This window comes from Parasteatoda tepidariorum, chromosome 2 (genome assembly GCF_982258835.1).
Source record: "Parasteatoda tepidariorum strain Cologne lab strain chromosome 2, Ptep-v5.0, whole genome shotgun sequence".
Lineage (NCBI taxonomy): Eukaryota > Metazoa > Arthropoda > Arachnida > Araneae > Theridiidae > Parasteatoda > Parasteatoda tepidariorum.
The window spans coordinates 127,922,125-127,946,489 of NC_141756.1; the positions used below are offsets into that span (position 1 = coordinate 127,922,125).

The window sequence follows — 24,365 nt, forward strand, 5'->3', positions numbered from 1 at the left end:
ACTATAAGATTCTGTTTAAAATCTTTGTTATTAGGTGATACTCTACAGACTGTTTGCACTTGTTTGTGTTCGTGCTTTAATGGGTTAGTATGCAATGCGTTAAAAATAAATATAAATAGGAAGTATGTAAAAAATCTCCTGAATAAAAACCCGTTATATAAAAGTATTGCCTATACACTCGTGCAATACATGTCATTATTAGAACACTACAGTGAGTCTCAAAACTGGATCTTATTATTATAATATACTAATATAACACCTGATATAATTCTATATTTATATAATATATCGTCTATTTTTATCCCGTCGTCTAATTTATATTATATATCGTCTCATTTAACCCATTGATACAGTAACGTAAACAAGTGCAAACAGTCTCGTAAAAGCAATAAAGCTGTATCACCTGATAATTAAGATACATTAACGTAAACAAGTGCAAACAGTCTCGTAAAAACAATAAAGCTGTATCACCTGATAATTAAGATACATTAACGTAAACAAGTGCAAACAGTCTCGTAAAAACAATAAAGCTGTATCACCTGATAATTAAGATTTCTCATAGAATCTTAGAATGCGAGCCTAATAATTTGACTGTAGTTTAAGTATACAGAGTCTTTCTTTTATGGATTTATTAATTTAAAAATTATGTATGTTGTCAAAACTGTGCATATTCAATATTTTGACAGGTAGGGATATTTAATGCACAAGAAGAAAGGAGTGTCATTTTTGAAAATGTACAATAGACTGAATGAATTTGAAATATATGAATTTGAATAAAAATGAATGAATTTGAAATATGTAGATTTTGAATTGAAATTATTACAATAATAATAAAAATAAAAAAACTGACAAAAATATTTTCTGAAAAAACATTTTATTATAAAAAACGTAAGTGCTTAATAAATAGGAAACACCAAACAGTTAAACTATAACTTATTTTAAACATGCACCCAAAAGGAAGAGTTAAAGAACCACAATTCCTTTAAATGAGTTTTAATGTATTTCTACTGTAAAACACTAACAGAGAACCCTGCACATAGCTAATGAAAAATAAGATTTGGATAATAAAGTTCGTATCTTGTAAAAAATATTTTTTTAAAAACAAGTGTGAAATTTAGTTATCACACCATCTTCTCAAATTTGTACAATTAAGTGAATAGATTTTTTAATTCAATTTTTTTTAACACTAAACATACCATTCTAAACATTAAGAACTTCTGCATCGAAAATGTACATATATCATCCTATCGGTTTTGCACATTTGACTTCATGATTTTTTCTAACAATTATACACACTTAATATTCTATTATTATTATTATTTTGTTTGTTTGGAATAATACGTGTCGTATACCTACTTCTACCACAACCGGTCATTTGACCGTGAGAACTATTTATTGCTTTGTAAGATTATCGGATCAGAAATAACGATGCAATGCGTGTTCAACGTACTGCACTCGATGAGTTGCACATTTCTGCAAAAGGACTGTTGCGTAGTGAGTTCAATCAGAATAACTGCGAATTCAAATTTCAAGAAAGTACCTGAAATTTTAGATTGACATTTTTGTGTCAGAAAAAGTGACAAAAACGAAATGTTTTGATAAGAAGCTTATATTTCATTTGGATAGCTTTACTTCATATCTAACTAACTGCTAGACTTTACCCGGAAACATGTCGAAACAATCAAGACAAGCACAAGTTCATAGAAAAAATAATATTAATTATAAGAATAATTATAAGAATTATAATTCTTATATTTTCTTATAATTACAAGAATAATTATAAGAATTATAATTCTTTTATATTCTTATAATTATAAGAATAATTAAAAAAATTATAGAAATAATAATAATAATTAGAAGAAATATGCTTGCTAAAAATGTACAATGTAAGCACCCTGTATGTGTTTGAAAAAAATGCGTTGAACAAAGAAATAAAAAATTCTTCGAGTTTGTAATACATAAAAATTGACACTATACAATTTTGTTTGATTATAATTTTAGTTTATTTCCTTCCTAACATCCATATTTCATACATGCAGTCGAGAAACATAAAGTTCGACCGGCTGTGGTAGAAATAGATATGGATTAAGTGTTGGTATGTTTAGTGTTAAATAATAAATGAAATCTATCGATATTCTCCATAACATTTGTGCAGGATTTATTTCACACCAAGTAAGAGAAGTGCATATTTACCTTGTGACAAGTTTGAACGTGTTCCTCCACCAATAGTCGGATAACGGTTGATTGACGAACAGTGCCACCTTCACCCCCTTTTCTTCAACCGATTAATTGAAGTGCCACAACCATTCTTCATTACACCATCCGCCACCCCTCATAAACTCTACTTCTTCCATCACCATCACCAGAAAGAAGAATTGTGCACACCACCACCCATTTTTTTTATAAAAGTGTTAAAAATTTACCAAAACTTAGAATTGAAATACTGGCAACACCACGTTTCAAAATCATTCCTAATTACAGTCGGACTTCTACTTAACGAGCTTCCATTTTGTGAATTTCTCTCTTTTTTGCGATTTTTTTTCGAGAAACCCAAAACATTTTGGAAATTTCTCCGAAGTGAATTTTCTATTGAACGATTTTTTTGAGATCCACTTTCCCTATTTCCCAAAATATTTCAGAACATTTCAAACTTGTTAACTCTTGTTTTTATGGGGGGAATGACTTCGAATTGATTTTCGGAGCCGCTTCACTTTTAGAGAGAGAGAGGGGTCAAATCCCTTTTTGTTTGCATTTCAAGCAAAAAACTCAGACAAAATGAACGGATTTTATCGGCAGCAATTAAACTTAAGAACGTGATGTATGTTTAAAATCACTTTTATAATAAATGCAGTTATAATTGTATACATAAACTTAGCTTTTATTAGTTGAAAATGTATGTATTATGATAGATTAACACTGGATAATGTTTTGTTCTATTCTTACTTTCCATGCAGATTTATTTTAGGGTTAAGATTTATGAAATAGTAGATACTAATTTACAAGATAAAGGTGTATCCATTTCTATTTTAACTATATCTAGTGTTTATGAATTTAAAACCTGTTTTGTGTTGTCTAAGTATTTCAATTGATGTTTCTTTTATTTAACAAATTTTCCATATAGCGAACTGATCGGGATTGAGTAACTTCGTTAAATAGAGGTCCGACTGTATATTCAATATCTTGGGTAATTGCATAAATGTCTACATCATGTGACATATTAACCATTGCATTCATCATAAAAAAATATAAAAAAAATTTTTTTTTTGAAAATGATTTCTATTTTTTAAAACATACTATAAATTTCGACTAATATGTTTGTGAATGTGACTCATTTGTGTTTTGTTTATGGGTAAAGACTCGCGAGTCGACTTACGTTTATAACTAAGTCATTTATGCCATGAAAATAAGAAGAAATATCCTAATGAAAATGGGAAAACATTATAAATGGGAAATGTGAAAAAACAAAGCAAAAAAACTGATCACCTTAAATAACTTTTGATCTAACAATCGGATCTTCTCGTTCCAAGACTCAATTTTGAAGGGTTGACCTCAAATTTGTTAATACTACATTTTAAGTAACGAAATCAGACACGAAAACGTATTTTCTCTAATATAAAGTACTTTTTTTCCGATGGATTCGGATTTGTGACTCAAAAATTATAGCGGGACCCAATAGTATATATGGACTCAATAGTTTGGTCAGGAGGGCGGTGCAAAGTTTAGAAAGACATCGAAAGGTATCATATCTCGAGAACATTTTAAGGGAATTGAAAACACAATTTTTGCGCACAATTATAAAATTCGTTTATTTAAAGAAATCTCCATGAAAAAAAAACTTTTAGAATATTGTATTTTACCGTGTAAAATTACCTTTTTTAAAACGATGTAAAAAATTACATTTCCTGAACTCTCCTATTTTAAGTCCAACAATTTATAAAAACTGTTCGGAATATTTACAGAGGTTACATACAACAGGTTTAGATACGGAGAAATACTATAATGAAAAACGTGAAATATTACCTATTTACAGATTTCTTAACATCCAACAAAATGTAAAGCTGAAAGTTTTTAGGCGCAGTTTCATAGAACTAAGGTACTCAATTAAAATTGTTTCAATGAAAACTTTTTTTGCGTAACCACACCGCGCTTTCTATTCTATATTCTTGGGAATTCTCACTTTGTCACTCATTTTACTTTGTAATACTCGTTTGGTACTTTCGTGCATTAGTTATGTCATACGTACAATACATTATTTGTACTTAAAGAACACCTATTGCGTAGCCAAAAGAAATTTCTATTTGATTAAATTATTCAAAAGCCATAATAGGTTTTTATGAAACTGTTGAATACAAAACAAATATATTCATGAGTTGCCAGTATTTCTCACATTTGAATGAGTCAAAAAAATCAATTTAACAAATTCGAAAATTTTTTTGTTTCTAAAATTTACTAGAATTCTTTATGTTTGGTTATCCAGATTGATTTATTAAATATTTCGAAATATCAGAAGCATAGACATGGTCATAAATACATCATCATCGATTGTCAATTTAGAAGTGATGACTTTAGCATTATTATTAGAACAAATTTATTGCATGATATCTAATAAATTATTTTAAGTTCTTTTTTTAAAATTTAATGATGCTATTCGACTATTTCCGCTAAAAGGTTAAATATATGTATGCAATCTTATTTACTTTAAACCGCATCGGTTAATAAAGTACACGTATAACTGATGTGATTTTCTCGCTTTTATTTTTTACGCTAAACAAATAGAAAAAAGTAATGAAAAATCTGTATTTAATAACTTTAAAAAAAACTGAAATTGATTGCAATACTTTAAAAAAAAAGAAATTAATCCTACACTCCTTGCTTTATTCGGTTGTGTGTTCTATTAAACTTAAACTAAATTTTTTGCTATTTTTGACGTTTTCGGTTTGTTAAATAGTAATTTGTATAGTTATGACTTTGTTTTATTAATTTTTATATGAAAATACTACGATAAAAATAATAATGAAAAGTAAGAAAAAATATGAATGAATATAAAACTTACAAAATTTAGACAAATGATAACAGTTTTTATTCTCTTGGCTTATTACATCTTTGTGCACTATGTCTTATGAATGAACATTCAGTGCAATAAAGAATGTTAAAAAAAAAGCCATTAATATATTTCTAATGGCATTTGTATAATAACATAACGATTCAACAAACTCTCTTTACAGTATTTTCTTAACAAAAAACATAACAAATACTTTACAAAAGTTAAATATACAAACATTATAATCGTAGATATTGGAATTAGAAGACAGACTAAATCATAGAAATAGATCGAAATATACATTCGATCGAAATATTTCGAGATATCTCTAGATGCACACGATCGAAATATCTCGAGATACATAGGATCGGAATAACTCGAGACTATGAATATCTACAGAATGATTCAGAAGAGAAGTTACAAAATTTGGAGAGTTTGTACGGCACATTATACGGCAATCCACGTCATCGTGCTGTTCATGCCCGTACGAAACGGCCCTTTTATCTATCGAACCTATCTTACTTAAATGTTCATTTTAGTCTTTCAATAATAAATGAAATAAACACGAATTCAAAGAAATTCAGAGTTTAATCGTAATTCATTGATTTTGCGACTAACATGCGGAGATCACCCATTCGATCGCCAAATGGCGATAAATAGTTATTTCTGGGATAATTTGAATGTAATTTTTTTTTAAATAATTACTATAAAATGCAAAATTAACGTAAAAATTAAATAATTTTGTAGCATAAAGGTACGTTTCAAATGCGCATGAACAGCCAGTTCATAATGAGGAATGCCATAACCGGAAATGAATTGTTTCCCCCTTATGATGTGCTCTACCGATTTTGTAACAACTGTACTAAATGACCCTATCCATTATCTCGCTTAAAATTGTTTCTCTTCTGTTTTTAAAAAAAACACTTTCAGTTTTTTCTCTGTGTGTGTCCGTTTCGAGAAGCATTTTGTTCTTACAGACTTCTGTATTTAAAATCCTTGTCAAAAATAAATCACCTCTTCTCCTAAAATATATATAAAATTTAAAAACTATTAAATCGTAAGCTGAAGCTAATTAAATTTAGAATATTTAAACACAACCTCGATTGCTTTTAACTCCCATTTTCTTCGATGTTTTGACTAGGACGAATTATTATTAGTAATGTATTTTGCTTATGCCTGACAGATTAGCTGCTTGTGATGAATTTAATTCTATTTTTACAACAATTATCAGTCCAAACAATTTTTTTTCTGCATATTGAGAATGTTTTTTGTTTCTCTCAAGAACTATTTCAGTGCCTTTAGATTATAGATCCCGATCATTTCATTTTTTTAGACGATTCTAAAATTTAAGTCTTAAGAGAGGTGATTGCAGACCACCATTACTATTTAGCAACAAAAATTAATTTTGACCATTCTAAATTAAACATTCACTTAAAATCCTATATGTGTACTCCAATAACCCCAGAGTTCCTTCACATTTTTACTTGTATGTTCAATTCTAAAGATGTATTAGTATCAAAACACCAAAGTTCCAGAACAAGGAAGTCCGCCAATAAAAGTTTTTTGTAAATATAGAAATCCTCGGTAAGAAATCAAATTAAATGTTCCAAACAACACAAGCACCACTGATACAGTGTAATACGAATGAGAGTTCTTTACATGAAACATTTTTGCCGAAAATGGCGAAATGTTTTTTTGTTTTAAAAAATGAATTTCAATAAATGTTCTAAGTCAGTCCAATCACCACCTGTCCATTTCGGGGGGCATCCTGTAGTTTGGGTAGGGTTGGGTTACCTGTTTTGGGTGACTGTGTTTCGCTCTTGGAATGAGAACAGTTGGTACTTGGAACTCCGACATTCGATCTTCCATCATCTCACTTCTTCGACTTCGTTTCATCGTCGAATTGGTCAGATCCTCCTGTGTGCAAAATATAAAGAGAGACTTGATGAATTTTTATTTGGCCATAAGAAAACTCTATATTGCTGCTTGAAACTTTTTATTGCTAATTCTACTGTTTTGGTAATTTAACCGCTTCCTCGATGATCTCGAGTTAACTCGGGTATGTATATATTGCAAATACTTATGATCCCGAGTAAACTCGGGAATAGCAGAATTCATCAATACGTTCTGTTTTATCACGTTTTTACTCGGCCGGAAGCAAAACAAGAGAATAATCTGCTGTGATCGGAAGTTTGCCCATTTTTGTTTGGGAGTTTTGTGAGACTGCAGACGCGTTTTGTACAATTGTATATACATGATGATTGCTGAATTTACATTTAAAAAAAAAGAGTAAAAAAGTGGCGTTCGAGAGTGAAAGTAATGCGGATGATTTTTTAGATAATGAAGCTGTGAACATACACAAAGATAAATATTTAACTTTATTTCATTGGCCCGAGATTATTTGGGATAGTAAACGAATGGTTAAGTAAAAATTCTTGACGCATAAAACAATTAAAATTTCCACTTAGAACTTGCGTATTATGTTTTGCTTTAGTTCCTTGTATTTATCAATCAAATAAAATGAAAAATGCTGGTCTTTTGCATTTTTTTCCCCGAAAAAATTGGATAAAGGAAGCGGTTAATGTGTGCCTAGAGTAAACCATGAAATTTCAAATGCTGAAAAATTGCATCCAAACTATACAAATGCTGACACGTTATTGCAAGATAATATTTCCACTTACAATCATAAATTTGATCATTTGAAATTTCTTTTCAGCGTTTCCAGGTTTACCCGAATTCCATACATTCAAATGCTTATTTATGTGGAAAAGAAAGGTTTCTCCCATAGTATAGCGTCCCATAAAATTCCAAGCCATTACTTAAAATTTGCCATTTTATAAAATTCCTATAAAATGCTTTGTTTCCATATTTTGATGGTGATATGACGTATGATTTCATCCTTAAAATGGCGTGACCGATCTTATAGGGATCGATTCAATGTATCCATCATCCATTCTTAAGAAAAAGAAAATGCATAAAACTAGCTAATTTCAATGCTTAGAGATAAAAAAAGTAAACATTGTGTGAAATGAAAGGGGAAGAAAATAGTACTTACTTCAAAACCAGCATTATAGGCGTGATGAGGTCTGTGTTCTCCGCTACTTTCGCTGCTTGAGTCCATAATCATGGCCTTTCGATCTAGAGTACCCGCAGTGGGGGGTACCATTCCTTTGAAAACATTGTTTGGCTTCGGTTTTTGAGATCGCTTCTCTCTTAATTTACGACACCCACACAAAAGACAGAACATCATCAAGATGAGGAGAGCTAGAGCGATGGGGAGTGCAATTGCCAACACTGAAAAAATAAGATTGAATCCTTGTTTGTTTTTCTTCTTAAATCAAAGCAACACATTTAATATAATAAAATAGTGTTCTCAATAGATTTACGCGTAAATATATTAAAAATAGGTCAAAGTATTTTAACGTTCATAGATTTCTTACCCAATCCATTTATTTCACATTGTTTACCAAGGTACATACGGTAACACCTGAAAAAAAATGAATGAAATTATTATATTTCTCTATGAATGAGTTAGTTTTTTAAACATTGCAAAAACAGGCAATCCTATGAGTTGTTACCGGCAGAATTTGTTGTCGTCCTCCGTCATGATGCAAATGCCACGATTATTGCAATAATCACAATCTTTAATTTCACCTGCAAAAGAAAAATTGCATTTTTTATTTATTTAATTAGAAATAGAAAATTACATGTATGTTCAAATGTAAAAGTACTGTATATAAACTCGCGCAAAACACGATATTCTTAAAGGACTACAGTGCGTTGCATAATTTAATCCAATTATTATAATATACTAATATAATGACTGATGTAATAAATATTCTATATTCATATATAATAGATCTTCCAATGTATCCAATCGACGAGTTCATATTGTATATCATATCGTCTAATTTAACCAATGGCTACCCTCTCGTAAACAAGTGCAAAACACTCGCATAAAAACAGTAAAGCTGTACAGAGTATCACCTGATATAATCAAGACTTTACATAGAATCTTAGAAACCGTCTAATAATATGGCCAAGTACTGTGACAATAGATATGATCCATCAATGTATCAAAGGGGGTGGGGAATGTATTATTATGAATAAAGTTTCGAAGTGCAGACTCCTGAATTTTAATTAATCTTCATCGCCAAACATTTGACGAATGAAAGAGGTTTCAAATGATAGTTCTCCTTACGGCAACCCTTAAAGATTATACCACAAAGTGTAATCAATGTAGTTCTCTTTAGCAACTACGTGCAGACGATAGTGTCATAAAATAGAGGAGATAACTTGACACAATTCTAAATTTAGCAAAAAAATTCTAGAACATAGTAATAAACATCTCTACTTTTTCTATCCTAGTTCAAAAACAAACAAACAATAAAACAGCTTTGGATTTGTAAACCGTAAAGAAAAAGTTTGCGGAACAAGAATTTACACCATCAACCGAAAGATTAATTTTAGTAAAAATTATTCTATTTGCTTATTAATTGAATCTTTAATAATCTTTCGATAATGTTTTCTAAGCTAAATAAATAAATAATGCATCACGTGTAAATTAAGTTGAATGAGTAAGCTAAGTTAAATCAGCAAATTATATTTGATTTCAACAAAACTGTTTCAAACAAGAGGTTTATTGAGAAATGAAGGCTGCAAACTACAGAATGTAAATTAATATGAATTATGAACATAACATCTCATCTTATAATGTAAATAAGGCACTTTTTTCCGCAGTATTTTGATTTTATTTAAATAATTTCAAACTAAGGTTTAATCGAGTAGGGACTAAAAATGACCAAAATACATTTTATTCAAATACAAAGACCGCTCGATCGAAAGATTCATTTAGTAATTCTAAATGAGTTACTAAATGAATTTAAAAAAATTATGGATAGATTATAGAAATATAGAAAATTATAGATAGATATAGATTGAAAAAAAAAGTACTATTTTGCCTGATTATTAACTGAATCTTAAATAATTTTTCAGAAAAATCATTTTTGAAGCAGTCTTTTTTTCTCTTTTCATGATTTGTTTTTTTAAAAAATTAAATGAATTATTATAGTTATTTAATAAAAATAAAAAAGGCTTTAATGTTATTCAGCCTGGAAAAAACTTTTCGAACGAACTGATAAAAACACATAAGAAAACGTGTGTTAGAAACAATAAAAATTATTCTTTCAATATTTAGTCAAGTTTAAGTCAGTTCAACACAACCATTTATTGTGATAAATTCCAATATAAATGAGAAAAAAAATATTTTAACATATAATTCAACCATTTTTTTTTCCCGGGAACTAATGTATCCAACCAGAGTAAATAGGGCCCACATTGTGGCCCTATACGTTACTATATATGTACATATACAATAGCGTTGAAATAAGAAAATTCACAGTCAATATTATGTTTTTTACAACATTGCCCTCTATCTCCCCTTAATATTGGACCATTTATTATATTGCCGGGTACTAGTGTACCCTATCAAAGGAAATAGGGGCCCACAATGTCGCCCTATAGGTTACTACGTATGTATATATGCAATAGCGGTAAAATGAGGAAATTCGCAGTCAATATTCTATATTACAACATGGCCCTATATTTCCCCTTAATATTGACCCATTATATTCCAATTGGACCACGTATTGTATTACCGGGTACCCTACCAGAGGAAATAATTATAGACTTATTAGGGGGTACACTATGTGAACCTGTAGGTTACCGTGTACATATGTATGTACTAAAATATTTTTATTATCGCGATTTTAGTTACAGTATACCTGAGCAAATCCTTCCAGGTAAGAGAGGTTCCAGATCTTGATATCCTTCTTTACATTCACAGCTGTAGGATCCAGGTAAGTTGACACAAACTGAACTACGAGAACAGTCGTTGTATATATCATCACTGCATTCGTCGAAATCTAACAAGAAAATTAGTACACTGTAAGATCAATTAGAAGTTGACACAAACTGCACTACGAGAAAGTTCGTTGTATCTTTACAATCATCGAAATTTAACGAAAATTGCAAAGCATTAAATCAATAAGTCATTAAATAAACAGGCTGCACCGAGTCGTTGAGTGGATCGAGTATCATACCCAAGTCCAAATTTTTGATGGTTTTCCATTGATGGATCAACATAATTTTGATGGAAACCATCCATAATTCCATCATAAACCATTACATTTTTGATGGTATCCAACATAAGTAACCATCACCCCAATGTAGGAATTCGGACTGGTTTAGGAATGTCCAACATGAGAACAGCAACTTGTTTTGATGGTTTGTTCCAGTTGAGCCATCAGAAATTTCTATGACAGAAATCAAATGTTGGAACGGTCCTGAAATACCGTCACCCCAATGTAAGGACTCGGACTGATTTTTGATTAAAAAAAATTGCTTTGATAGTATATTCCTGCTGATCCAACAATAATTATTATTAAACCATCATGGAAATACATCGTTGCAACATCATGAATTTCCACCACAGTGTCTTAGAAATCAAATGTTGGAACGATGATGAACAATCGTTATTACGATGAAGGAATGATTGATGATGGTCCAACATAAGCAAGTTGTTTGTTGGTATATTCCTAAGAACCAACAAGAATCTCGATTAAACCATCGTGAAAATGTATAGTTGGATCCATCATGGACCCTCAAGGTTTGTGGGTCTATGAAAATCCAGCTTCTCTTGATGGTTAACCCTCATCACATTAAAATGGCACCTTCCATCATGGAATGATGGAAGTTTGGGGGCATACCAGAAACCATGGAAAATGTTGGATGAGGGAGACCATCCAATGATGCTGGATCCTCATGACTGCAAACCATCAAAATGTTATGATGGAACCATCCAGAATTGGGTACGGGTATCTGTTTACATACCTTGGACGTCTTCAACTCTTTGAATGATGGGACTGACGAGTGTTGTCGCGTTGACTAATTCTATTTCTGATGCAGCGAATTCTAACGATTGGGCCAATTCTTCTTTCAAGAATTCTTCATTGGTTGGCTTCTCGCCACTCAGCTGCACAGTGAGGTTCACGAACACACCACCCTCCTTCCTACCAACACCTATAACATTTGTGCTCACGTAATGATCACGCACGTTAGACGTCTTGTAAGCATCATCGACCTGCAAACAACAACATAAATGTTCCTTTTTAAAAGCTCTAAAAGTTAACAAATACAATTGACACAGAAAACCTATGTTAAAAATTTTAATAGGGTGCTTTTTAAAGAAAGCTGATATCTTTGTTAAGAAATACTATTGTTATACAGTAAAACCTCGCTACAATGTTCGCTATTTTGGGGACCCAATAAATAGAGTGTGCCGACGAGTTGGCCGAGTGGTTAGCGTGCCTGACTGCGGACTCGATGGTTGCGGGTTCGAATCCCGCTCAGGGCATGGATGTTTCTTTCTCTCCCTCTCAGTGTTCTATGTCCTTTCTTCTGTGTGATTGTGTGAATGTAACCCACCGTATAAACGGGATGACGTGGGAGACGCTACTCCACTGCCGTGGCTTAGCCATAGGTGTCTACTGGGTAACGATAAGAGAGTAGCAATTTTGGCATTTCAGGGGACAATGGGAAATAGATCCAAGTGCCCTCCATTGACCCAAAAAATAAATATAGTGTTGTAGGATATAGTGTTATATCGACAACCTACTTACTTTGAGGACACAAGAAGATTTCTTTTTAAGTTTTAATGTTATATATTTATTAACTACTAATGTATTTACATAAAACGCAAAAAAATAATTCGCAGAGTATTATTTATGGTTAACTATTAAAAACAATCGAAATAAATTCAGAAAATAAGGTCGTAAACATAACTGAAAACCGTTTTTATGAAAAATAATCTGATATTTCTGTTTGTTTATTCAATTTTTTTGTCAAGCCAACCCCCAAAGTATGCATTGAATCCAAAAAGACGAAAATGATTTTCGTTTGTGAATGGTGCTCCACCCACCCTCTGCAGAAAAAATTCTCTTTCAGGTCTTAATGTGATGCTTGTGGTCATTTTCTCAGCTTTTAACGTGGCGGAAATGAAATCAGATAGTAATGTTACATCTGTGACTTCTTAAGAGATTAGGGAGGCAGTTGGGGTGGTCAGCAGTGAGTCTTCTCTTGTCAGATAAAATAAGATTTTTTTACATTATTTGAGAACCAATAATAAATGGAGAAAATAAGGTTGAAATTTGGAAAAAAAATCGTTTTACAGGGGTTTATTGCTTCGGAGAATAAAGTAACAGTGAGAGGAGCGTGACATTAATTTATATACAAGTTCGTCTGGACACGAAGCATTCTCGTAATAAAGGGAGTTATTGCAGCATTGGATGTCGTAGTAGCGAGAGTTCACTGTATTTCAGAAAAAACTAATTAAAAGAAAGAGATGATCATTCTTACAGCTTTTCGGGCTGTTGTCGTCAGATTCTGATATTCAGGTGAGAGTGAATTTTCCAGTTCCGGTAAATAGGACACCTCATTACCACCCATCTTCAAAACACGTACTAAAACCACATAAGATTTAACATCTGAAAATAAAAACATTTTATCAAGATTCAAAGTGATTTAAATGTAACGACCCTTTAGCCGTTTTAACAGAATCTCTTCATATAATATGCATATTTTTTAAAGGCAATGACAAAGGAATAATTAATTTTCATACGTGTGTAACCAATTTGTATTTCATATGTGTGTATCTCAATTGCATCTGTGGGGCTAATAGTTAACGACAATGTCAACCTTCATCTATGAAAAGGTACCCCACATCAAAGAATCGAGTTAACATGTTTTATATGCTAGGGAATTGGAATTATATTTTTGTAGTGGCAGCTACACTACAGTATTGAATTGAATATCACAGGCTGAGCCATTTTTACAACATTTTGTGAACATTTGTTATGATTACGAAAATCGGAAGACAAACTATCAGTTACTTTATGCATTTTATTATTATTTTTTTTAAGGGAAAATGATTTGTTAAATGATTTGAGTAAGTAAAGATTTTTTTCTCCGTATATATAAATTGTTCAGATGGAAAGTTAAAAAAAAAATTTGAAAAAAACTTTTGTAGGGAAACAAGAATGTGAATTTTATCTGAACATTTACAAGAGCTCATTCAGCAAAGTTTTATTTCAAATCGCAAAATACACGGAAAATATTGATATTTGCATTCAAAAAAAGAGTTGACGCATATTTAGGACATATAATAACGTAAACCTAATTTATATTTAAAAAAAATATTAATTAAAAATTAAAATTACGGATCCATTATGCAAACAATATTTAGTGTGAACTAAAATTAAGGTACTATCATGTATACAATATCTAGTGTGAACTGAAATTAAGGTACTATCTTGTATACAATATCTGATGAGAAGTGAAGTTACGTTGCTATCATGCATACAATATCTAGTGTGGACTGAAATTTTAGGTGCAATATCTAGAGTGAGGTGCAATATCTAAGGAAATCTCTCACCTCTGCACTCTTGAGAACCATCTTTCTTGAAAAATCCAGGTCTGCATTGGCAAGACCAGGACTTGTCAATGTTTTGTTTGCAAACCTCTTTGTTCTTCAGGTTGCATTCTCTTGGACAGCCATCGGTTATGGGTACTAGAGTCTTTCCGGGTTTCCTGAAAGTAGTGGATTCCTTGGTTGAAGTTTTAGGTGGTTTTTGCGTTGTGGTTGTCGGAGGTTTGGTTGGGAATAGTTTCAACGGCGGACCTGTTCTTCCAGGTTTCGATGTTGTAGGTTCGGTTGGTCTATTTCCAGATTTGAATAATTGTATTGTCTTCCGGGTTGTGGTTGATTTTTCTGTGGTCACTTTTGGCCTTTGGTTAAATGTGAGTATGCCTATAATGGAAACATAAATATAAAATTAGAAAGAGTGCAGGAGATATTTTGTTTGAGAAGTAATGCCTTTCCTTCTGTCCAATGGGTTAAGCTACCGTACCTTAATAATGTACCAGGTAATTTTTTTTAAAAAAAATTATTGTTTTTTTTTAAATTTTTAATCATAACAAAAGTAAGTCATTTTTTATATTTCAACTTTGATTAGATCATTTTATTGAATAGTCCTATTATTTGTTAAAAAATTTCTTTTACATAAAATTTAAATGAATGGTCCGAAAAGTTTTGACTTAAACAGTTATAGAGGATTTTCAAATCTTATATTTGTTTCCTAGATTTTTATTCAAAAAAAGTTTCATTATTTTCATTTAAAGATACTCCAATTTTGTTTCTCATTTTCTGTTTTGCTTTACTTACTACATTTTGTCTGTTACATTTTACTCACTATTATTGTAATCGTAACGTAGAAGATGGATAGAATGTTGTGTTCCCCAACTTTTTACACATTTTACAATCTTAAAGTGTTACTATGATTACTAAACATCATTTAGATGTGAACAACTTTAAAACATTTTATTTTCATTTCTCAAAGTAAACTTGACTCTCATTGTGAGATTATCCAAATAGCCATTAACCGCTTCCCTGATTACCCCGAGTTAACTCGGGTACGTATATATTACAAATATGTATCATCCCGAGAAAACTCGGGCTTAGCAGAATTCGTCAGTACATTTTGTTTTATCACGTTTTTATTCGGTCGGAAGCAAAAAAAAAAACATAATCTGCTGTGATTGGAAGTTTGCCAAGTTTTATTTGGGAGTTTTGCTGTTAGACTGAGGGACTGCACAACACGTGTTTTGGGCGATTGAATATACGGATGGTTGCTGAATTTACACAGCAATAAGAGTAAAAAAAAATGGCGTATTCCTTCACTGACGTTTGAAAAATATCACTTTGTGTTGTAAGAACTATACTACAAAGACTCATATTTAACTTCTTTCATTTGCCCGAGGTAATTTGGATGATAAACTGATTTTAAATTAAATGTTTCTTACACATAAATAAAATTAAAATTTCAACTTAAAAATTGTGTATTATGTTTTGTTTCAGTTCCTTATATTTAATAATAAAATAAAAAGATAAGTTGAATTTTTGCATTTTTTCATAAAACAATTGGTGAGGAAAGTGGATGAGAATAGCATTTTTACCTGCCAATCTTGGGGAATCTGTAGATGTTCCCGTTGCGGGTCTGGTCGGTTGAACCCCATGAGTAGGAATGACCAATGTCCTCACAACAGTGGTGGCGATAGAATTAAATATAAGTGTAGTGGTCGTTACCGTCGTGGTGGATTCCGATGGTTGCATAGTCGGAATAACTTGCAATGCTTCTGTTGGTTCCGGTTGAGTACCCAAAATGGTTCTCGAGCCAATGATGGTGGAGACATAAGTTCTGGGAGGGATAGTTGTAGTAAAAACGGATGTGTCCGTGACAAAAGTCCCTTCTGTTTGGTGCACATTACTCGTTGTTAGGGTCAATGTGAGTGTGACGCTCTCAACACTCGTAACGTACCTAGTACCCGGATGAGAATGCTCAGGGCTGTCACCAGGAACTGGGAAGAAGATAGTAGTCTCCCCCCCTGAAGAAAGCGTTTCTGTATTTTTGTTTTCTGTCGTTTCCGAAATTGGGGGGAATGTCCCGAAGATCGTCGTTGCGCCTGATATGTTGACACGACTCGGTCCACGAGCATATAGATCGTCAGGAGAATCAAAGAATATAGTTTCCACTCCGACAACAGATGATGTTGAGATGGAACCTTGCAAAAGAGTGGTTGTTTGCGGTGGAGGTTTCCGAGCATCTGGGAAACCGAAGAAAATAGTTTCAAGTCCAGTGATGATTGATGTGCTCTCTCCGCTTTCAATTCCCGGAGTAGACATTTTGTTTCGATCATCATTTTCGTGCTTGGACACGCTGCCTTGTAGTGATGGGTCGTGAGAACCGACAAATCTTCCATCTGATTCAGAAATGTAGAGTGTTTCGGGAAATGCAGTTCCAGTGTGGTTTATAAGGATGGTATCCGTGCCTATAACCACGCTTGATAAAAGCCTGATTTCTGTTGCAGGCTTATCACCACCTGCCTCCTCATAGTTCACTATCGGTGTGAAGCCTGTAATGAGAGTGCTAGGTCTGAGAATGCCTCCTGCTGAGGATAGAGAAGGCTTAACAGATGGTTTTGTATTGCGTCCTATGGCTCCAATCGGAATGTATATGGGTTCTTCGATATTGCTAACCGTGGCTCCTCCTACTGGCGGGGCCAACGGGGAATCGTTATTTTCAATCTGTTTTGTAGAATTAATTCTCTGTTTGTTGCCATTGGCAGCAAACAGATTAACAATATCTTTAATAGTTTCGCCCAAGTTTCCAACCAAGTTAGTGTTGGTCAGAACGTCCGATAAATCGATGACGGCTCCAGGTTTGATTCCCAGGGTCTGAGATGATCCCGATTGATAAGTCGTTGTGGGATGTACAGCAGCGTGATGTGTGGCCACATCGGTCAGTCTTGTGGTGGCGTAATCTGATGCGGAATCTCTCGCAGAAGAAGGTGTCTGTGATTCGTTGGGAAAGAAAGATGTTTCTAAATGGGGCGTAGATTTAGTTGAAGATGGAGGCCGTGAATCTTCATCGGATGGGACGATAAAATCAGTAAACAAAATGTGCGTTGCTCCATTAGAATCTGTGGAAGGAATTCCCGTGATGATAGAGGGTGGAGATTCACTTTGCACTTTTGTTTCAATGCCAATTATTTGTATGTCATCATCGAAGTCAACATTAGTTGCAGATGACGTACTCTCATTTTGCGTTGATGCCGTGGTTGTAGTGGTTGGCTCCACTCTTATTTCGACTGAATCTGATGATCGTAATAAAGTAGGTGGCGTTGTCGTACTGGGTCGATAAGCACTTTCGGTTGGCGTCGACTCGATGGTGACGTATTGCGTAACGACTGTCTCGCTGTCACTTATGATTGTCTCAGTTCCTCTAAAGAGTGTCGTGTAGTAAGTGTAGGTCGTGTAGAAAGTTAAAATTTCACTGGAAGGTGAAATTTTGTCCTCAGTGGATGATGATTTAATATCATCTCTTTGGGAACTTGTCTGCCTAGTGTATTCATCACTAACTGTCAAAGAAGCAGGTACAAATAAAGTGATGTAGGATGTAGCAATCTCTTCTCTGCTCGACAGGATTGTGCTCGAGTCAGTGAACAGTGTCGTGAAGTAAGTGAGGGTGGTGTATTGTGTTCGAATGGATGGAACTAGATCTTGGAATGTAGGCTCAACAGTTTTTGTTGATTCATCCATCGTGCTACTAGCTGAAATCGTTACTCCGGGCTGTTGTTGTTGTTTTACAAGTTCAGTTATAACACTCGGAGCCACTTCGGTAATGGACGAAAGAATAGACTCTCCGCCACTGAATAAGGTTATGTAATGAGTATTCGTTGCTTGGATGGTTCTTGTTGTGTACAGTGCTTCTACTGAGGGTGGTGGACTCTTATCTAATGTGAGCGTGATGACGTCAGTGGCGATTTCTTCCAATGGCGAAACTATAGATTCCGAACCCCTGAACAGCGTCACAAAGTTTGTGACGGTTCTGTAGAGCGAAGTTGTCGATAGCTGTGGTGGTTCGGTGGTCTTCATCTCGGTTGGGATGATTGTTTTGGTTATGGTGTATGTTTCTGTCGAACTGACGACCGAAGATTGCAGCTCCTCCAGAGGTGTCACGACAGTTTCGGTGCCGTTGAAGAGAGTCGCGTAGAATGTGTGAGTTGAGTAATAGGTTGTGCTCACCAGATTCTCGCTCGTTTCTGTCACTGTCACCGGCTTCAGAGCATTGGGCATCGTGACCGGAACGGAATAAACATTGGTCACCACTTGTTCGGAAGTGGATATCGAAGGCGTTCCTTCGTTGAAGAATGTAGTGAAGAAAGTGAATGTCGTCAAAAGAGTTCTCGGTTCGTAAACGGTCGTTTTGTCCTTGTCCATCATCCGAAGAGCATCTGTGACCATCGTTGGGCTCAGAGTCAGAGTGGGCTGGGCCATGTCTCCATCAGATGCCACTATGAGAGAAACTCCATTGGAGATTTTAGTGATGAGGTTCACTCGAGGTCCTATGCTGAGCTGATTGTTGACCAGCTGTGGTTTAAGAGTTTGAGCTGGTTGTCTAACATTGGAAAAGGAACCTAAAGTAAAAAGATTCATTCCTTTAATATGTATGAACACAATTCCCTAGCTACAATTCATCAGCACTTCATCAGGGGGCACACTGCTTGCTAACACGTCTGTTGTGTCCCCTGATGAAGCGCTGTCCCGCTAACTCATATATATTTAACATTTTGATGGTTTTTGTCTTTTGCTGGAGTTATTTCTCTGACTTTTTAAATTTAATTTAAGTAAAACAAATTTGGATTTAGCTGCTTTAAGTTCTTTTCTATTTTGATTTATTGTTTTAAATGTTACTTACTTACTTTGTTTTTTTTCTTTCTGAATTTGTAAATTAATTTCATTCCTTGATTAAATTTTAATGTATATTTTCATTTAAGATGATTTCTTTTCAAATAGTGTTTTGTATAAGGATGCTTAAAAAAACATTACTATTTTAGTTATTTAGAAATAAGAAAAGGGGAGAAAAAAATGTTTATAAAATAGGTTCAAAAAATTGGGGGAAAAAACCCCTGAATTTTAAAGATAAGATTCCTATTATTCTTTTTATATAAATATGAGTTCTTTGACCTTAGTGCACTCTAATAATATTTTCAACGTTTATTTTTCTGATTTCTCTTTTTGGCAATAGACTTATATAAAGCTTCATTTAATTCCGGTACAATAGGTGTATTAAAAAAAATTGTGTGTTGGTGTAGAATTCCAGTTCCTTAAAATATCAGTTTAAATAGTCATTTGATTTTAGGTGACATTTGTTTTAACACAGGAAAGACTGGATGTTGCTGTACATTAACCACTTTCCTGATTATCCCGAGTTAACATGGGTACGTTTATATTGCAAATATTTACTATCCCGAGTAAACTCGGGCATAGCAGAATTCGTCAATACCGTTTCGTTTCATCACGTTTTTTTACGAGAAAAACAATAAATCTTCTGTGATTGGTTTGGAAGTTTGACAAGTTTTGCTGTTGGATTGTGGGACTGCACACGTGTTCTGTACGATTGTATATACGATGGTTGCTGAATTTACATAGAAAAAAAGAATATAAAATGATAGAGTGCAATGAAATATACTTACTGGTAAGCAATGCTTCTTCATTCAGAGTTGGAGTTGTGATGAACGATAAATCTGCATCAGGTTCTAAAAATGAATAGATCAGACTCATAAGGTTTCACAATCAGCTAACAAAAATTTAATAATCCGGCACACTTATCATTATGTTTATATATATATATATATATATATATATATATATATATATATATATATATATATATATATATATATATATATATATATATATATATATATATATATATATATATATATATATATATATATATATATATATATCCTGACAACTCGAAATCATATAGCAATGAGGGGTCGGAAATGCTTTTCTGAAGCAGCGATGTGCACAGAAGCACCATAAAGAAAAGAGACCGTAAGTGAAAAATCGTTTTAATAATACATCGAAAAAAGCATAAGGTACATGGGTCAATGTAAGTGTTCGAAATTTCTGCCACCGGCTACAACGCACATCTCCGGCGCATGGACAACCGAACATTCTACAATACTCCAGGCATATCTCGAATTTCTCCGGCAGCTACTGCAATTCTTGCAACCAGCTCCTCAGCATTGTCAATAGGGGTGTCATAAACCAGTGTTTTCATATGATTACAAATAATTGCGATTATAATCAAATGATGCGATTACTAGTAATTACGATAGCATACTGCATCTAAATACAGTATGTACTCATGTATAATAATAAATACATAAATACAAGAAAACACGAAGAAAGTTAAGAAAAACAATAAGACTTAGTATTAAATTTGCTTTCAGATATATTGATGACTTAATTATCTTTAAATTCCAAGATTTCACTATTTTATTGAGTGATATATACCCTGAGGAATTAATCTTACTTCGTAATCATGATGATAATATTAATTTCAATTTTTTGGATTTGGGTATTACAAAAGTTGAAAATATCTGCCTTGTTGATTTATACGATAAAAGAAATGATTTTAATTTTAATATTAATAAACTAATTACTTGGAATTCTAATGTTTCTAGGAGCATCTATTTAAATACCACTTTTAATGAAATGAACAGAATTAAAAGAATATGTAGTAATATTTATTTATGCAAAAAACAAATCGATAAACTCTTTCAAAATTTGATAAAAAACAATGGATACCCAACTAAAGTAATAAAATTTTATATAAAATCATTGAATTAATCGTATATTTTTGTGGATATATTTACTAAACATTTTTTTTGTTGTTAATTTTTATAATTTTCCCATGTGCAAATCCATTTCGGGTAAATCCATTGCCAAAATTATTTACTGAATAATTTCTTTGTTAATTTGTATAATTTTTCCATGTGCAAATCTATTTCGAGCAAATCCGTGGTTAAAATTATTTACTAAAAATTCCTTTACTAAATAATTTCCTTTGTTAATCTATACAATTTTTCCATGTGCAAATCCATTTCGGGCAAATCCGTGTTAAAATTATCTATTAAAATTTTTTTCTTTGATAATTTATATAATTTTTCCATGTGCTAATCGGTGGCTAAAATTATTTGCAAAACAGGCAATTTATGTTTCTCTTTTCTATTTTATATTTTTTCTTAAATAAACATCTATTTTCTAAAACTTTTTTTGGTCAATTTTTAAAACTATCCAGTATAATATTACCTTGCGCACATCCATTTCGGGCGCATCCTTGGTAACTAACAAATCAATGCACAGCATAACAAATCACTTCAGCAGTGCAGTAAGAACGACACTTTAAAACCCTCTTGTTACACTCAATTTGCGCTTTTGTTTTCATATTTTGTAATCTGGCAATCTTTCTGCGAAAAATTTTTAAAATCATTCTTGAAAAATTCCCGTCCATGTAAGTTTATCAGATTTCGCTACTCGCTTTATAGTCCATTTTTATTATTGTTTTTTCTTTTTATTTTATTTTATTTTCTGTTTTTACATGTTATTTTTGCTTTTTGTATTCTATTTTATTTGTTGTAATTTTTATAAAAAAATTTTTGAGTGCTCCTCACACTTTTGTATTAATATATTTTGCTTAGGCTTTATTGATACAATATCAGAAAGCACTCTGTTTTGCGGATGTAATCGTGTGGGCTGATGAGAAGATTAAATCTTTTTTTTTCCGGTTTTTTAAATAAAATTTCATCCTTTTTTTAATTTTTATTTTATTTCATAAAAACTGCTGTTTGTTATTTTTTTACTTATTATTTCCCCCCTTTTTTCAAGTGTCTATAATTTTTCTTTGCTTTATTCTTCATTTTGAACTTATACATATATATATATATATATATATATATATATATATATATATATATATATATATATATATATATATATATATATATATATATATATATATATATATATATATATTTATATTCATAGCATGTACGCACATATTAAAATACAATTTACTAATGTATGATGCAATGTATGCATATACAATGCTCAAATAAAAATTGGATCACCCTTTTTAATTTTGATCTCATGATTCGATCGATTATCGGATCTTCATTCGATTACCGGATCGATTATTTTGATCTAAGTATCGGATATCGGAACGATTTCTTTTAATAAACATGCTTCTTTTCGAGGGAATTTGTTTTCTGACTCCCCAAATAAAAGGGATTGGTTGAATAGTTTCTGAGAAATCGAATTTTAAAGAAATCGTTTATTTAGAAATAGATTTATCAAGAACTATTCAACCGATGTCGCTCAAATTTTGTATTTTGCCACGTAAAATGATACACTTTAAAATTGCATAAAAAATTAATTAAGGAAAACGATAGTTACGAAACCCGACACAAAAAAGTACTTTGTCGAATAAACATACCTATTTTTTGACGTATTTAAATTTCCCACCCCCAAACCATAGGGGGTAGCTGTCATCTGGGAAATAAGGAGAGCGGTCCTAAGTTTAAACCCTTTCATGTTAATTATACTTTTTGCGTATTTCGCCATATCTCTAGAAACTTTTAAAGGAATTAAAAAAGTTTTACACACAATTGTACATGCAAAATTCACTTTTGATAAATTGTCATTATTATCATTTTACTTAATATCGGTCAAAACATTTTTGAATTGTAAGGTATAAATATTTTTAAAGCATTTTAAAGAATATAATTTCACATGGCAAAATGTTCGCTTGAAAAGTTCTCGAGATATGGCGCGAAATGCGAAAAAAGTAAAATTAGCAATAAGGTATCCAAGCTTTGGGCAGCTCCCCTAACCAAACTATTGGGGTCATATTTCCCTAATTACGGCTACCCCCTATATTTTGGGATGTCAGAAATCCGAATCCGTCAAAACAAAAAAAAAGGTATGTTTATTCAGAGAAAGCACATTTTTGTGCCTGATTTCGTTATTTAAAATATCATCTGAACTTATTAATTAGCATGTTTGAGGTCAGCCCCTTAACCCGTTACGATTGAGTCCTAGATCGTGAAGATCCGATCATTAAATTAGAAAATATTCAGGGTGTTCCGTTTTTTTTTTGCCCACTGTACAAGCATAGATATATTTTGTCCTGATACAATGAACATATGCATTTATAATATACAGTGCCTGGACATATAATTAGATGCACTCTAAGATTCCATGTAAAATATAATTATCAGATGATACTATACAGCTTTATTGGTTATATTCGGATGAAACAGGTTTGCATTTGTTTACTCTCCTGTATCAATGGGTTAACATTGTAATGCAATACGTTAAAAATAAATACAAATAGGAAGTCTATAAAAAATCTCCTGAATAAAAAAACCCATTACGTGTATGTTTAAATATAAAAGTATTGCCTATAAACTCGTGCAAATCATATCATTATTGAAACGCTACAGTGCATCTCATAGTTTGGTCTAATTGGGTATAATATGAAAAAAACACAACTACTTCGATTTAGTAGGAACAACATATGACGCAATGCTAAACGAATGGAATTTAGTTGTTGTTTATTTAGTTATTGTTATTAGTAGTTGTTGTTATTTGTTTTAGTTCTTGTTGTTTATTTAGTTTCGATAACTTTTCTTTATAATGCAATAAAATCTGGCGAGCAGCTATTTAAACGATCGAACACTTCGTTTGTTTATTTGTGGCTTGAAGTTAGGCTCGCAGAAAATGCCGTTCATGGGTTAAATTTAGTAGGAACAACACAACCTGTGACGTAGGCTATATTATATCCAATTATTATAC

The 24,365-nt window shown here is 32.3% G+C and overlaps 1 protein-coding gene across 1 annotated transcript in view; it reads right to left on the bottom strand.

Annotated features, from left to right (window-relative positions):
• Positions 1-5,057: 5,057 nt before the first annotated feature.
• The window catches only part of LOC107438912 (uncharacterized), a 103,187-nt gene continuing 83,879 nt past the window's right edge, over positions 5,058-24,365 (bottom strand). The window contains exons 8-17 of the mRNA XM_043052865.3: positions 20,192-20,254; positions 16,112-19,132; positions 14,532-14,906; positions 13,457-13,584; positions 11,933-12,182; positions 10,825-10,965; positions 8,620-8,695; positions 8,482-8,528; positions 8,097-8,335; positions 5,058-6,958 (exon numbers count right to left, since the gene is read on the bottom strand). Of these exons, the coding sequence (XP_042908799.3) occupies positions 6,782-6,958; positions 8,097-8,335; positions 8,482-8,528; positions 8,620-8,695; positions 10,825-10,965; positions 11,933-12,182; positions 13,457-13,584; positions 14,532-14,906; positions 16,112-19,132; positions 20,192-20,254 (4,517 nt within the window). The 3' untranslated portion in view covers positions 5,058-6,781. The remainder of the gene's footprint in view (positions 6,959-8,096; positions 8,336-8,481; positions 8,529-8,619; positions 8,696-10,824; positions 10,966-11,932; positions 12,183-13,456; positions 13,585-14,531; positions 14,907-16,111; positions 19,133-20,191; positions 20,255-24,365) is intronic.